Source organism: Emydura macquarii, unplaced genomic scaffold (assembly GCF_026122565.2).
Source record: "Emydura macquarii macquarii isolate MOO-44397 ecotype Brisbane River unplaced genomic scaffold, CSIRO-AGI_Emac_v2 contig_1039, whole genome shotgun sequence".
Taxonomy (NCBI): Eukaryota; Metazoa; Chordata; order Testudines; family Chelidae; genus Emydura; species Emydura macquarii.
Window position 1 is genome coordinate 805,100 of NW_027131176.1, and position 17,693 is coordinate 822,792.

At 43.0% G+C, this 17,693-nt stretch overlaps 1 protein-coding gene across 3 annotated transcripts in view; it reads left to right on the plus strand.

The window, feature by feature from the left end:
• CLIC5 (chloride intracellular channel 5) overlaps positions 1 to 17,693 on the plus strand; it is a 98,764-nt gene that overhangs the window by 53,470 nt on the left and 27,601 nt on the right. For all 3 annotated transcript variants that reach the window (XM_067544935.1, XM_067544937.1, XM_067544936.1), the window contains exons 2-4: positions 13,982 to 14,091; positions 14,468 to 14,593; positions 16,077 to 16,183. In XM_067544935.1, the coding sequence (XP_067401036.1) occupies positions 13,982 to 14,091; positions 14,468 to 14,593; positions 16,077 to 16,183 (343 nt within the window). The remainder of the gene's footprint in view (positions 1 to 13,981; positions 14,092 to 14,467; positions 14,594 to 16,076; positions 16,184 to 17,693) is intronic.

Here is a 17,693-nt window from a genome sequence, read left to right on the forward strand (position 1 = left end):
CTCAATCTATTTAGTTTAACAAAGAGAAGGTTAAGGGGTGACTTGATTATTGTGAAGAAGTACCTACCTGGGGAACAAATATTTGATAATAGGCTTCCCAGTCTAACAGAGAAAGATGTAACACAGTCCAATGGCTGGAAGTTGAAGCTTGACAAATTCAGACTAGAAATAAAGCATACATTTTTAACAGTAAGAGTAATTAACCATCGGAACAACTTACCCAGGGTCATGGTGGATTCTCCATCATTGACGATTTTAAAATCCAGATTAGATGTTTTTCTAAAAGATATACTCTAGCAATTTTGGGGAAAGACGTTCAATGGCCTGTGACATACAGGAGGCCAGACTAGATCATCACAGTGGTACCTTCTGGCTTGGAGTTTATGAAGATGGAAATAGGAGGAAATGAGAAACAGAGGAGACACAAAACTGTGGAATGACTTGAGGAAGAGGTGCTTGGATTTGATATAGATGGGCACAAAAAAACCACAAAGGGGCTTGGGAGCAGCAGGAGAGAGATGATTTTGGGAGCAGCAGGAGACAGATGATTTTGGGAGCAGCATTTGGGGGAGTGGATGATTGTGAGGTGAGAAGGAGATTGCTGCAGCAGTGGCACTGAGAGGACCAAAGCATGCACAAGTCTTTTTGTAGTAGGATTTTCTGCATTATTTAGGTTATAGTACCCACATCATTCACTGTGGCATCTGAACACCTGGAAGGAGAGCAAAGATTAGACTTAGATTGTAAGCTCCTTGGGGCAGGGACCATTTTTTCTGTCTGTGCTGCTTCTAGCACAATGGGGTCCTAGTCCATGACTGGGACTCCTAGGCACTACGGTAATACAAATAATTATTAAGAAGGGATTCTAGAGACATGACAAAGGCAGAATTATCAGGATTTGATACTGGACATGGGTGGAGCTTGGTTAAAACAGAACGAGGAGTTGACTGTGACACTGAAAGCACAAGCCTAAGTGACAAAGAGGTGAGGGGACATATCAGCAGAGATAGAGCAGGGACAGTATGTGGATCTTCTCTTTCCACCAAACTGAATTTAAATTGTTGGTGAAACAGCTAGGTGGAGATGTCAAAAAAAAGAGCCAGTGATATGACAGTTAAAGGAGGGAAGATGATGGAGAAGTAGATTTAGGTGCCATCAGCAGAGAGCTGGTAGATGAAGCTACGTCAACAGACTAGGTCACCCAGCTGTAGAGGGAGGGGAGGAGAGGACTAAGGGCAGAGTCCTGAGATACACCAGTCCTGGGAGGGTAAGAGAGGGGAGAAGGAGGAGCCACCACAAGGAGCAATTGATGAGGTCAGAGACGAACGTGGAAAGCAGAGAGTTGGTGGTTGGGGGAGGGGGAGAGAGAGAGTGAGTGATTTGAGAAGGCAGGAGTTACTAACTGTCTAAGATTAGGCCGTTGGTTATGACCATGGTGAGGTCATTAAGATCACAGTGATAGCCGTGATAGGGATCCAGGAGAGAGTTAAAGGTAAAAAAGTGGAAGCAACAGGAATAGACAACATGCTCAAGGAACTGGGAGACCAAGTCAGAGGAGAGAGAGATGGGGAGGTCATTGGATAGTTTGCTGAAGGCATAACTAAAGGTGGACATCAGACTATATTAATATCAAGGAAGAAGAGGAATTATTCAAGGAGGTATAAAGGACATAACTGGGAGTAATGGGATGAAATGAAAAGAGAGGAAATATAGGCTGAGCATCAAGCTAACATTCCTATGAGTGATTTCTGATTAGACTGTGAAGAAGTTCCTCAAGGGAAGTTATGGAAGTTGCATTAGGGCATTTAAAAATAGACTGGACAAGATATTAGAAAAAGTATTATTAGGAACAACCCTGCATTGCCAAGAAGGATATAGAAGAGGTCCGATCCAAAGACCACTGACTGATTCTAATAGGTCTTTTCCATCGCTAACTCCTATGATTCTATGATTTTATGAGATAATAAAATACTTGGTAATAGTTTATACACTTCACCTTTTTTGTTCCATACACAGATCCCACTTTTCTCAATTCAAAATTACTCATTGACCAATTTCTGTAAGTAACTCTTGGTCTGTGACTTCTCCTCTATCAGTTTCTTGTGAACATTTGATATTGAAAGTTCAAGCTGTCTTGGACACAAGTCACATGGTAAGTTTCTGTTCACTAATTGGATGAGCTTAACTCTTAGAATCTGGTTTTCACTGCAGATACTTGTGTTTGCAAATTCATAATTTGCTTTCTTGTTTGGTGTAATATCCAATACAATTCACGTGAACCCATTTAATTTGTGTAAAGGCTTTGTGTCGATACATGGGTGAATTTCACCCTGAATCTGTGCAAGTGGACAGATGAACAAAATACAGTATCTGCCTGGTAGAAAGCCCTAAAGATGTGCACAAGTCCTCATGAATGTTAAACACAATTATGTTTACTTTGTGTATAGCCAGGGAATAGCCAATTTGTTTGTTATATTTATATTCACTTTGCTAGAAAGATTGGTCCAAATACTCCCATACAGAAACATTAGTCCTAAAGTAAATAATTTGTCTACTGAATGTATTGTGTGTTGACGTGCTACAGACAGTGATATGAAGTTGCAATCACTGAACCAAATTCTGGGTCTGAAACTGAGGAGTCCTGAGCATCTGTAACTCAAACCAATTTCAATAGGAGTGTTAGATGTTCAGCACTTTTTAGGATTAAGTCTCTGCACTCACCCACACCTTGTGCAACACCACTGACTTCAGTGGGGCTGAATGGTAGAGAAAGGTCTAATCCTGCAAAATTCTGAGCATCCTCCAAGAGTTGCTGAGTTCCCTCATAATCCCATTGAAATAAATAGGTGTTGCAGAGGATTAGCACTTCTGTGCTGAGCAACCTACAGGCTCAGGTGTTAAATGAGGGTTGGAAATGCTCTCATATTATCATAAACAAAGCTCCTTTAGTCCATATACTACAATAGCTGAAAGTTTGCCTGCTTTTAATGGTACAAATAAAGTCATGGAATTTCAATAAATAATTCAGCCACAGCTCCAGTTTCAGGTTCAGTGTTAACTTTCAGCACCTGGCTGCTGCTGCTATTTGTTAGCCTGATACTCTGCTCAGAGGCATGGAAATTTGGCTGCCATTCATCGGCATTTGCAGAATATATAGAATGACGAGATCACTGCCCCAGGCTCAGAGATTTTTAAGACATTGGAATTCCAGATGTGCACAGATTTACTTCTTACAAGGAACCTACGTCCAGAATTCCAGCACTGTGCAGTGGGGACAAAAGCTCTTTGCGTAGTAACTGTGAAACATCAGATATTACTCCTGTATAGGCACCCTAGCTCCCCTGGAAACAGTAATCATTTTACTATAATTTGCATTACCACTGCCCCTCCATCTCCATTTTCTACTGCTTTTTTTAATGGAATTTTTAATATTTTTATAAATATTTATTCAGCTCACAGCCTATAGAAATATCTACGGTAGAAGCTATATGTATACCTACACTGCCATAAAACACCACAGCTGGCTTGGATCAGCTGGCGTGGGTTTAGAGGCTGGGGCTAAGTGGCTCTAAAATTGAAAGGTGGACATTCAGGCTTGGGCTGGAGTCTAGGATCTGAGACTCCATGGAGCTCGAACATCCACACTGCAATTTTATAGCCCTGTAGCCTGAACCCTGCGAGCCCAAGTAAGCTGACCGAGGCAAGCCACAGGTGTTTTAGGGCAGTGTAGACATACCCTATGGTAACTGGTGCTCTATGAACACCCAAGACAGACTAACTGAAGGCTACCAGGCCCTCAAATCTTTTTCTCAGTGTTTGAGCCTTTTTGTGGACATTTGATGGGCAGAAACTAGACAGATTTGTTTACAAAAACTGAATCCAGCCTTTGCCTAAAACGGCTCACCCATTCTGCTCCCACTGAAGTTGACGGAAGAACAAGCAGCAATTGAATGTTACAGTACGCCAGGGCAGGATGGGATTGTAGAGCTCTTCGTACAGAGCCGGGTGATTTTATGCAAAGTGCTGACATCTTCCAATGCAAAAAAAACCTTAGTCACAGTACAACACAGCCATGGTGAAATCTGACGCTTGAGTCAAAGTGCTGGCCTTTATGGCACTGTGTCTATTTCCTGGTGTGACGGTCCTTGCTCGGAATTGGTTGATAGGGAAGCCCAAGCCCCCGGACTCCACAGGGCTCCAACCCAGGGTCCTTTGAGGGCTATCGGTGCTCTGACAGCCCAGGACGCTTGGGCCACTTCCTACCAAGGTTCCTCCCAAGGTTGCTGTCTGGGGTGAGGCAGTGTGAGGGTTGTCTGCTCACCCCAGGGCACCTTCTGTAGCTGGGTGTAGTGAGATCGTTCTTCTTTCCTCTGAGGTGGCAACTGCCTCCTCCTGGAGTATGGCCCAGCCTCTTGGGGCTAGCTCAGTCCCAGGGCGTTCCCCTGCTGGGAAAAGTCCAAATAAAAAATAAAGGGGACCAAACAAGTCCAGAGCTCATACGTGAGAGAGTGCTTCCCTCTCGGGCTGTCTCTGCAGCAGGCCCTCCTTTCCCTCAGGGAGGGACATTTGGGCAGCTGTGTAAGAAGAGATGCTGCCTTCCCTCAGCTCATCTCTCCTGGAGCTGACAGTAGCAGGTCTGCTCTCTTCCCTGGGCTGCCCCCAAATGAGCTGTTTCCCTGCCTTTTAACTCCTCCTCCAGTTGGCACATTGGCTGCAGATGTTCTGGGGCGGGGCTGGCTGGGCCCAGTGTAGTTCCTTAACCCATTGTTGCCCATTGTGCAAAACGTCTGAGGCACCGCCTTTCCTCCGGGATGCCTGGGTAGCAGCAGCTTTGCTAGAGGAGTCCTTATGGCTGGGTAGCCAAGTCACCTCCTCCCGAACAGGCTTACCCTGCGGGTTTGCCAGACTCCTCGCAGAGTGGGGCAGTTTCTGGCCTGAGGGTTCCTGAATCCTCCTGCTGTTACAGGAGTTATTCTAGTTACTCCTTCACAGGACTTCCCATCTTTATGTGCTGCAGCTTCCTCCTTTTGAAGCCCTCCTCCTGACCATGCATGACTGGCCTGGCTATCTTAGCACACAGAGCCTCCCAAGCCCTTCCCTGTCAGTGTGGGGTTCATACACCCTGTCACAACAACTAATGAGAGAGAGAGAGAGTGTTACATTTTAGCAGAAGTGGTAAATCTATTAGTACATTAGTTAACTTGGGTGAAATCCTGGCACTACTGAAGTCAATAGGAGTTTTGCCATTAGCTTCAAAGGAGCCAGGAATTCACCGCTACATTACAAATTTGTACTACGAGTGGAGTTTTTATTACTACTCTATGTCCAGCATGACTATCATGAAAGATCTTTCTAAAACATATGCTCTAGTTCATGGCTACATGCAGGAATTACTGAGTGAAATCTATGGTCAGTGTTACACAAGAGGTCAGAAAAAATAGCATAATTGTCCCTCCTGGCCTTCAAACCTTCATTGGGCCCGCTTTTCACCCTATGTATCTGTAAAGGGGCAAAAGAGAAGTGAGGGGCTGTACTACCATGATCCTAGCACTGAGCGCCAGGAGGATGGAACCTGCAGTAACTACTGCATCTTCCTAGGTGGAGAAGAACAGATACCGGAGAAGCACAGTCACTGCAGCGTGGCAGGAGCTGAGTTCTGAAATTCATCATAATGTATTTATTGAAATGACCCCATAAATATTCATGGTGCTTTATATACAATCAGAAATTGCAGACAACCCTGCCTGGAGGAGCTCACAATCTAAGTAAGGCGAAGGACAGTGAGACGTGATAGACGGTGAGGTGTAAGAGCAGGGTGAAAATTGTACAGTATAAGGTTAGCTGGGCAAGTTCCTTTAAAAATGTATAATTATTGCTGGATAGGGCCATGGGATCTGTTCCCTTTCCTTTTTTCCCTTTTAAAACAAACACAGGAGTGGGGTCAGTGCTGGAAAGTCAGATGAAAGAAATGGCTTTTTAGGAAGTATCTGAAGGAGGACAGGGAAGATGGGTGGCAAAGAGAGTCAGGGAAAAGTTGTTCCAGGTATAGAGGGCAGTGTGGTCTAGTGGATAGATCATTGGCCTGGGCATCAGAAGCAGGAGTGTAGTTCAGCCAGTTAGTGCCAAGCCCCACCCAAATCTGCGCTTGTGTGAATACCCCCCCTTCCTCCCCTGTAACAATAGCAGCAACAATGGATTGCTGCAGGTGCTGGGTGAGGACAGGGTCTCCCCCAAGCTGTTCCAGATTGGTTGTTAGCTGCCCCTCCTCTACCACCCAACAGGGACTGAGGGAACACACTACTCGGAGGAACCCACCCGCACTGCAGGGACCTGTATGGGCTCCTCACAGCCCCGTGAATGGGGGTCATGCCACCACAGGCAGCCGGAGACAGAGCCAGGAGCCTGCAGCTACCAGACAGAGGGGAACAGGGGCTTCTGCTTCTCCAGTGTGGGAACAGTGCATTACATCAGAGGTGATGGGGACTGGGTAGAATCATAGGGTTGGAAGGGACCTCGAGAGGTCATCTAGTCCAGTCCCCTGCATTCATGGTAGGACTAAGTAATATCTAGACCATCCCCGACAGGTGTTTGTCTAACCTGCTCTTAAAAATCTCCAGTGATGGTAGTGGTAGGGTTAGTGGATAGGAAACAGGGCCAACGGTGCCAGAGCCAAAAAAAGGGCCCAGAAAAGCTCTCTGGTCATTGCTTGTCCACCATAAGTTGGGGCCCTCCCAAATTTCCATTCCTAGCTATGCCATTAATCAGAAGGCCTGTGTCCTATTCCTGGCACTGCCACGGACCTTTCAGGCTGTTTTAGAATGTGTATAGAAGCCAATTAATAATTTTGTACTTTGGAAGTGTGGTATCCACTGTGCCCACTCCTGACATGTGAGTCGGATCCTGTCTATGTAGTTCTACTGTATGCCAATAACGAAACTGGAGTGATGAGTTAGAAGTCCAGCAGAGTTCTTGGGAACCCAAGGTGAATGTGTTGAAGAGAATTTCAACATGCAGCCCCTAGCACAATGGGACTCTTATCTCAGCCATGTCCCTAGGTGCTATTGTAATATACATAAAAAAGCACAGAGGCACTTGCGGAAGAAGGACACAAAGGAAGCAAAGGATTTTAATGCCATTCACTGTAGTTATGTCCAAATCCCATTTTTGTATTAGCTGATGTGAGTACTTGGAATATTACACTATGGGTGTCATAGTGCCAAGATGCCCTGTGATACAATAAAACACAGGCCATATAAAGAGTCACCACACAGTCTCTGCCTGTTATATTTTGGATTAGAAATTAGCCTAGCAATCCTTAAGGCTTTCATGCAAATTTTTATAACTTTAATATGGAAAAGCACAGAAATATTCATGGGTAAATAACGTTATCATATGAAAGTGATTTGCGTTGTCATACCAACTGTTCCGCCCTCTTTAAAGCACCAGATACCAAGTCTGTGAGTATATCATGCCATTTGTCATCAAGATAAAGGAGGAGAGATCGGTCATAACAATATATTGACTCAAGAAATGGTTATCTTGTTGTTTGTATTTGCAGACCAGGATCAACATAAGCGGGAATTGGAATGATACTTCCTGAAAGGACACATCGCAATCTCTGAATTAGGGATGAGACAAACAGCAATTTTTTGCTATTGGACTAAATACCGACTATTCTGTTCATAGCTAACCTCTTTTACACCAAAAGGGATTGACTCTCCTTTAAATTGTACTGACTCCACCACGTGCACTGGAACAAAGCCTAGGTACTTCATGTAAGCAACCTTAGCAGCACAATAGGGACAAAGCAACATGGCTTGTAGACAGTCCTTTGAGAGTCAGCAAAATAGTGTATAAAGGAGAACTGATCTAAGCCAAGATTTTCAGAAGTTACTAATGGTTTTAAGTGCCTCTGTTTTGGGGTACCCAACTTGAGATACCTTAAAGGGGCCCAATTTTCAGAAAGTGTTGAGCAATTACCCACCAAGAACTGGGCCCCTTTAAGGTGTCTCAGTTTGGGCATCCAGCCACTGAGGCACCCCAAACCACTAGTCACTTTTGAAAATCTTGATCATATTTTTGGGATTTTCAAGAAGCCTTTGAGAACATCCTTTATGAGAAGGCTTCTCTGGCAATGAAACAAGCAGTCTTGGGGTAAGCTGTTAACTTACTGTAATGAAAGAGAACCTGGTTAAGAGAGAGAAAGTAGAAATAAATGGTTGCTATTCATCAAGGCAAAAGCTTAACAGCTTAATTAGCTGCTATTCTAGATAGAGCTAAAAGTACTATTGGTCTTACTTGGAATGGCTGTGCCTGAGTTCCTTTCTTGTCATGCTGGTCTCACAAAATTGTAATGTATTATTACTACTTTTATCTGAGAATCGCAAATCACCTTACAAATGGTAATTACTGAAGCCTGACAACAGAGAGACTGAGTGCCTTGCTTAAGGTCACATAGAAAGCCAGTTATCCCTGGTTCTTGGTCCTGCGTCCAACCACATGGTCATCCTACTTCCCCAAAGCCATGTTCTAATGAGAGACTATGCCTTTGCAAATTGTGAACTCAACCTTTCAAGGAGTAACCTTATATATGGTGAAAAATTTCCAGAGCAGGTTCAGCTTCCAATGGTTTATCTCCTTCCCTCACAGGTACTGAAGGGAGATCTCCCACAAAACGCACGCACACTCTCCAACATGCCATTCAATAATGATCAGATTCAGTAATAAATCCTCAGGGAAGAATCCAGGGTTCAAGCCATCTGACTGTTCAGACTAGCGTTCAGCTGAACAGAAAGGGTTAGCAAATGGCACTATTTTTGTGTGTGTATCAAATCTGAAGAGAATTATTTGTCACTTTCTCATTATAAATACCCCAGGGAACTCCAAAGTGCAGCTCTGCCCCCCTGCAGATCCTAAAGGCCACAAGAGCGTAGCTCCTCTTCCCACCCCTCTACCCCCTGACCCCAGCCCTTACACTGGAGATCCTAAATGTTGTAGGAATGCAAATCAGCCAAGTAGCCAACAATGCTGAGCAAGTTTGGTTTAACAGTGTATACAATATGTTGTTTATTTGGGCCCAATGTGGACAACACTGTTGGCTGGCTTTTGTAGAACTGGCTGAAAACCTCAGCTCTTCCTTTCTGTTACTGCCCTCCAGTTTCTCTAGCAAATATTCCATTCCTATTTGGCTCATATACCAATGGTGCCATTTCCAAGAATATATATTTTCAGGATTGTTGCTTGGAATTTCCTCTAACAAGAGCTGAAGTTTTGGAAGAAGTCCAACAAAGTTTAAATGGTCGATTTATTGTTGTTATAGGCCCCTGTTCAGGAAAATACTTAAGTCCATGCTTAAGTCCCATTAAAGTTAATGGGACTTAAGTACATGCTTAAAGTCAAGCATATAGTTACCCTGAATTGGGATTTTTTCAGCTCATAGTGAACTGGGATCACAATCATCAAGAATGTCCTATCATACACAGTTCCTACAATACCTGATTAAGTTCTTAACCGAGAGCTACCGGTACCCACACTATGAATATACCCTTCTTAGCTTGTCTCTCCATTGACAGAACTCTAAACAGCTTACTGGCTTTCATATCTGGATGAGAATGTCTTAAAGAAAAGAGACTAGAAATTCTTCATTACAGCGATACATTGGCACACTTGATCTCATCTTGTAGCCAATTAGCTTTTCCTCCAATGGTGATTTATGCTATTTTATGTGCAGTATAATTACTAAGGCAGATATATATGGGGTGCAATAAAATAGGATATTTCCTGGCTTGCTCTACATTTCAGATAGGGTTTTCATTTCCCTTTTGGGTTCTGAGAGTAACTAGAGTAAGTGTCAAAAGGCAGACTCCTTCCCAATTATAAAACAGAGAGGGCGTAACCCTGTATAGCATGAAATTAGATTTTGATTGTAGGAACAATGAAACTGAATCTCTTGTTAATCCTCACTAGGAAATATGTAGATCAATTAGTGTTCCTGCTTTTGCTAACTTGTTAAAATCCCTTTTGAAAAGAAAAAGTATATGAGGATCATCAAAAACGTCTGCATACTTTGCCATGGTGTCCAAAGGAACCTGAAAAATCTTCATCCTGTTACACAGAATGGTTCCATGCAGTTGAAAAATTAAAACACAAGGAGACAAGATGGCTCCAAATACATCCTGATCCTCCAGCAATCCAGCACTTTCCAATATTCTGCTACAATACTTGAGCTGGATGCGTCGTCATTCTTATGATCATAATTAATGACAATATTGTTTTTCTTTCAAGTTGCTGCATTCTGGAATAATTGGAAATGAAGCTGCATTTTTTTTCAGGTTAATTAAAATAATGTACAGTTCTCTCTGTGAGATGGCATATCCGTGTGGGCACACCAGCTAGACTATTTCAGGAATGAGTGAGAGAGCCTATTACATTTAATACATTATAATAGCTTGCACTTGTAGTCTGCCAATTACCGTTAGTAACTACATTGGACAAGGGCTGGGTCTTTAGGTACTACCTGAAGCTATTAATAAATACTTGGATCAGGCCCATAAAGTTACTAAGACTTGTTTTTAAACCCATCTGATTTTGTTCTTCAGTGAACTATCACCCCTCTACCCCCCCACTCTTCATCCCCCCCCCACACCCCATTGTTGAATTAATAAATTAAAAGTAGCTGAACTATTTGTGGAGGAGTCTCCTATAAGTAATAAGACAGAACATCCCATTCATTTTCTTCCCCCCGCCCCCACTTAGAGGCAAGCAGCTGGTGAGACAGTGGAGTTATCCTAATGTGTTTACACTGAGTTCCAGGGGAGGACCCTCTTGTAATTGGATTTGGACTTTTTGTATTTAAGAATCTAGAGGCTAATCAGAAAAATAAGACACCTTTTATTAGTAGTTAAATTATTTTGAGTTGAATTGAAACCACATGAGCAAACTGGGGTGTTTCAAAAATGGAGGGAGACAGTTCTAGAGAAATCCCACTCCCCACAAACTATACACCATTGTCAAGTTATAAGCAGTAAGAGTCTAGAGTACCATAGAGTACTCCTTCATCACATGGGTAAGGGTCACTCATATGAGTTAGGGTATGTAGGATCAGGCCCTTATTCACTTGAACACATAGTCATTGGCTGATCAGTGTATATGCGGGAAAGAAGTGATTACTGGGCAATTATGAGAGCTTTGTTATCCTTCCATGGATATAGCCATTACACTTAAAATACTTTAAGAAATATACGTTTCCAGAAAACTTTAGTCTAGCCCCTGAACTTTCTACTCATAATCCCCAAATCTAACCCCAGTCACCATCAGGAAAAAGAGTTGTCATTAAATCTGGTGAGGAAACATACGTCATCAAGTTTCTGTCTTATGAATGAATGTCTGATCCAGTTCACTATGCAACAGAGACCATTTTTGCAATAGCATTTCTATGGCAAATTCACTTTGCATAGCGGCAAGAACAAATCTAATTTCTTCCACTTGCCGGTTATTAGCCTCTCTCTTTCTTGTCCACTGCTTTGGCTTTTTATTTGGACTAAGGTGTTGTTTATTCTCTGCGTTGTGCTGGACAGATGTATAATGGGCTGTTATTTAATTGTTAGGCAGGTGCTATCATGCAAACTGTTTTCCTTTGAAGTTCAATCTGAGTAAGCTGAGGAAGCTCCCTTTTCTTCCCCTTTTCTTCCTAGCGTATTAATAGACTTCACAAATGATCCAAGAATGCTCTGCTTGCCCTTTGAAGTTATTACCTATATAAGGTTTTTGCTCTTGTTCTGACTGTTGCATATTGAAATGCTGGCAGCTATTATTAGCAATGAGGAAGGACTCACTAAATTAACAGAGCCTTATATATTTTCTGCAGAGAGGGAGCATAGTCTAGTGGATAAATAGTGTTACTGGGGATACTGGGTTATACTGTCCACTTTGCCAGTGACTGGCTGTGTGACCTGCGGTGGCATTTCACACCCACTTTGAACAAAGTGCTGGGCAATGGTGAATCAGGCACAATGGAATTAATAAACCCATGTAAATGAGACAGGAATCAGACCCATTATCTCCAATGATCTCTCCTTGGACTCAGTGGCCATTATATTGTTCTCTAAATGTTTACCCATCTAGGAGGTTGGCTATAGACTCCATGGGCTAGCTTCAGTGGAATTGTCATGATGTTAGGGAGAGGAGAATTTGGCTTTCGGCCAGCATATCCATTTGCAGCACTAGCCTCTTCTTAGGAAAAGTAAGAAGCTAACAGGCCCTGGTGCTTGTTTAATAAGAAAGCAAAATAAATTAATATAATTTCACAAAAATTACTTGGGTTCAACAATGTGAAAGTGGTCAGTTTTCCATGTAACTCAGTGTCTCTTTTTGCCATGCAATTTGTAGAACAGAAATAACTATGTTATGTTGCAGAGCTGTGCAAAACTGGGCTACTCCACTTCCCGGGGATTTGTGCAAGTGTATTTTCTTCAGCTTTACCCCAGTGTCTGCTGGTTCTGTGTCAAAAATCAAGTACATGATAAATCCATGGTTTGAAGTCGAGATGCTCTCAAACCAAACCTTCAGATTTGAATGTCCCCAAACTCTGAGCATGTTTTAATCTGAACCTAGACCCAAATTAGAGTTTTTCAAATGGCCTCTATCTTTCTAATAGATTGGACCAAAACATTGGGTGCAGTAGAAATCCTGGATCTTGACTGGAGTTTTGCAGACGGAGTCAATCTAATGTCTCTGCAAATCCAGGCTCACCTAAAACTAAGCCCTGGTCACCTGAAAGGTTCATGACCCTTAGCAGCAAATCTTTCAGCAAAACAGACAGTTTGATAAAAGCAGCCAAGTTCCATGTGGTTTCTGGTTCTGTTGCAAACCTTTAGCAGAGCTGTAGTAATTAAAAATGATTCCTGCTCTAGGACACACTAATGCTGCCTCTCAGTTTCAGTACCCAGGAGACAAAACTTATGAGAGCAGAGTAATACAATATTTTTTCTAAAGAAAAGAACATGTATTTGCTAAATTCTTTCATCAGTCATATCCCAGACATACTCTGTATGCATAAATCATAGTTATGCAACCCATATGAGTAAACAAGGGAAGGTTGGTTGCTTCACCAGGATCATAAGAATCTTTTAAACACAATGGTACCACAAATTAAAATTGAGTTTATCAAAACCATTATTGTCCTGAAAGCTTTGGCCACCCTGGTAATTATTATGCAAGGATGTTGTCCTTGGATACAGATTTGGCTCAGTGTTATTTGTATCTTTGCATGGCTAAGGACCATAAACTTCTGGAGGAAAAGCCAGGCCATTTCCATAATGCTAAGACTAGCAGTTTTTTATTGTCTTGCAGCTGTTTGCAGGAAACTCACTAGCTACCAGGGATGGACACAGACTGGAACTCTAGTGCTGACATCTCCCTTGAACTTTGCAAAAGTTCAGATTTCCATCTGGATCCAAATGTCCTATTTCATCTATGCTGTAAACTAGAACTCCAGCTCTAAATATCCCTGGATGTTGCAAACGCTTGGATTGTGACCTGGATCTGAAAGTCTTTGCTTGGATCCTTTTTTCATAGGGACTGCCGGGCAGCGCCTCTGCTGGAGTGAAAGTGTCGTAGCTCCATCAAAGTCCACTGACAATCTACATCAGCTGAAGACCTGACCCTGAGTTTTCTAATAGCTCTGTTACACAATTCAGAGTTTATACAGTGTTCCAGAAACTAGCTAAACAATGACTAGGGACCCACTTTCCCTAGTCAGACCTTCTGTCATGACAGGGCTAGGATGTTTTCCTCAAACTACTGCTCAAAACTAGGCCCTGAAGTAATTCCATTACTGTGTTGGTGATATCCTATAATGCTGTTGCCTAATATTATTTATTTTCAGTCTGGAAATTTTTATGTTGACATCCAGTTTTCCTTCTCATGGGATGTGAGCAGAGTGGGTGGTGCATGCTCATGATTTTCCTTTTCTTTCCCCTAGGCTGGTATAGATGGAGAGAGTATTGGGAACTGTCCTTTTTCACAGCGTCTCTTCATGATCCTCTGGCTCAAAGGAGTTGTGTTTAATGTCACCACAGTTGACCTGAAAAGGTAACCAGTTATTGGTTTGTTTATTTATTTAAAAACCATCGCAATGGCCCATAGTTTGCTCTTTATGGGAGAGAGGAACCCCCACCCCCATCCCAGTGGCTTCAATAAGCTTTGCATCAGGCACATAATTCTGAAGACCCACGACAGAGCAGCTGAGATTCCATTTCTTGATTATTTCTTATTTGTGTTTAAAAAAAAAAAAAAAAAAAAGAATAAATTCATTTTGCATATTAAATAGGACTCTTTCAAAATACTGTGAATACTGCATGAAATAAGGGGATGCAAGGGACTGGTTTCCTAAGGGCCATGATTACCAGTGCGGCTGTATGATAATAAATGACTGATGGTACCATGAAGTTTCCTTTTCTCTCTGCAGAAAGCCAGCTGATCTACACAATTTGGCTCCTGGGACCCACCCGCCGTTCTTGACTTTTAATGGAGAGGTCAAGACAGACATCAACAAAATCGAGGAATTCCTGGAGGAGATGCTTGCGCCTCCAAAGTAACAAACTGCACTCTTTTTGTCAGGGTTTTTTAGGAATGGAGGAAGATGTTCTACCTGGAGCTTATAAGAAGCTCCCAGTCCTGCAACTGTTACTCACAGGAGTAGTCTTTACTCATAGAACGGTCCAGCTGACTTCAATGGAACTGCTTGCATGTGTAAAGCCTGCTTGCATGATTAATACTTGCAGGATGTTCTCTCCTTATGCACAGCTCAGCACTCTGTACAAAGCCTTGGTGAGACCCATACTGGTATAGTGTGTTCATTTCTGGTGTCCACATTTTAAAAAGGATGTTGAAAAATTGGAATGGATGTAGAAAAGAGCACCAAAAATGATTTGAAGGCTAGAGAAAATGCCTTAGAGTGAGAAACCAACGGAGCTCAATAAGTTTAATTTAGCAAAAAGAAGATTGAGAGATGACCTGACTACAGTGTGTAAATACTTTTATGGAAAGAAAATAGCAGGTGCTAAAGGGATTTATAATCTAGGGGTGAAAGGCATGACAAGAATCAACAGCTGGAAATGAAAGCCAGACAAATTAAAGTTAGAAATAAGGCATGAATATTTAACGGTGAAGCTGATTAACCATTGGAACAAGCTATCAAGAGCAGTGGTAGATTCCCCATCTCTTGCTGTCTTCAGATCAAGACTGGCTGCCTTTCCAAAGGATCTGCTTTAGCCAAACACCAGTTATTGGTCTCAAAACAGGGGCAACTGGGTGAAATTCTTTGGCCTGTGCTATACAGGAGGTCACATTAATGATCTAATGGTCTCTCCTGACCTTAAGTTCTACGAATCTGAAAACTGGCTAGGTACATTATGGAATGTTTTCATCATCCACAGAATCATCCGCTATTGGTCAGTGCTGGAGGTAGGAGATCAGATATGCTAGAGCATGTTAGATCCCTGTCCAGGCCCACTGAAGTCAATGAGCATGCTTATGTTGATTTCAATGTGCTTTGGATCAGGCCTTTAATCTCTTCTGGTCTTTCAAGTAAATATGCTCCTTTGCACCAGATGTCTCTTTAAAAACACACAGACACAATCAAAACTCCACACTTGTTTACCTTTTCTCCTTGCTATCACATTCTGGGCTATATTTTCAGCACAGGGAATTAGGCATAGGTCTGCAATTGATAACAGAGGGAGTTTTCTGCCAACCCTTCTGCACCCTTCAGAAATCTACGCCTCTTTCTGATTTAAGGCCATTGTACCTTGGCTGCTTGCCACATTAAGCACTAGTACAATGACCCTTGTCATAAAATCATCACTCTGTAACTCTCCAAAAGCCTGGGTCCCCAGGACAGCAGTATTATTAAGAGGGTTTTGCCAAGCTGTCATGCTATGATAAGTGGCAGCGTTAATTACAGTTCCTGGTACAAGGATATTTTTCCCCTCCTCGTCTAAATAGCATTCGTGAGTACCAGTGTACTGCTGGTAACAACAGGACGTTATTTTCCAGATTGCTTTTCTCCTTTTCAGGTACCCCAAGCTGGCTGCTACCCATCGTGAATCAAACACTGCAGGGATAGATATCTTCTCCAAATTCTCTGCATACATCAAAAACACCAAACAGCAGGATAATGCCGGTGAGTAGGGTGCGATACCAGCTCTTTGCAAGGAGGTTTTGCACTTAAAAAAACAAAAAATGAATGATCATTCATATATTTCAGCTCACTGGCATGTTCTAAGATGTGTCCAAGTGTCATCAGGTATTATTGCCAATCAGTTTGGGCCAGTGAATTTTAAAGGAGTTACTCCAAATTTGTACCAATCTAAGCAAGATCAGGAGCTGCTCCCAAGTGTCTCAGGATTGTGTTGAGTTGGCACAGCTAGTTTGCTGTCATAGCCTGCACAACAGTGACACCTTATTGAAAGATTAATTAGATGAAGGGAGTGATTTGATTTGGCTTCTTAGCCTGTGTTATTGCAGCGGAGAAGCTCCAGACCTCCCCTCTAAAGCACTCTCGTGGACGTGTCAAAAATAAATAAATGCCTCTTAGCACCTCTCTGACATGCACAATTAAAGCTAAATCTATCCCCTCAGCTTAGTGCAGCTACACTTCTTCTCCATTCTCCTCTACCACCAGAGAGCCAGATCTTCAGCTGATGTAAATGGGTGCAACTTCATGGAAGTCAATTGATCTACGTCAGTTTACATCTGTTGAGGGTCTGGCAGAGTGTTTTCCATCATTCTTCAGGTCACACCTTCCCTCAGATTGTAAAGTCTGTTGGACAGGCACCCTGTTTTCTATTTATCTGTTAAGCACCAGGCACATGCGTTATCAGCTGGAATGATTAGTCTTGTGGTTAAGGCAGTGGATGAAGACCCAAGAGATGTGGGTTCTGGTCCTAGCTTTGCCACAGACTCCCTGTGTGACCTTACAGTGCGGGTACATTGCGATGCTCCCTCCATCCCACCGACAGCAAGCCTCAGGAGTGTCCCTGCACACAGGCAGTGCCACTTAGGCACACCTGCAGACCAGGCTTTACCTGGAGAAGGGGAACTTAAAAAGGTGAAACTGGCCACAGGACGGGGGGTGGGGAGGAGGGGAGTTTGCCCAAGAAGAGAAGCTGCTGGAGATTGCTATACAGCCCAATAGCCATGGGAGCCCATCCCTAGGCAGTGTCTAGCCTTTCCTTCCTTCCACCCCGCCTTGTTCAGGGCAGGCAGGCACTGCAGCTCAGGGAGGGGCTCTGGATGTCTGCTCTCCATAGGTGACCTGTAGCTGGACCTAAGAATCAGTGCCAGGGACAGGAGATAATTAGACTCAGAAAGGGCCCCGGGGAGTGTGTCCAACTCCTTCCAGGAGCGGTGAGCTTGCCCAGGAGTGAGGGGTCCAGATGGCACCCAGAGGAAAGTGGCGTAAAGAGACAACAGCCAAGCCCAGGCTGAGAGCCGGCCAGCTACCTATGCCTACACTGCAGAATTATGAAAAGCACTCTGAATGGTGATTTGAATGAGCCTTTGTACCACAGCAGCTTAATGACAAGTCAAGAACATGAGTTTAAAGGCAGGCACCTCGGTTAGATTCTTTTAACGATATTCGGCTACTCACAGGAAGTAGAGTAAATGATGATAGCACCACAGTATCAAAT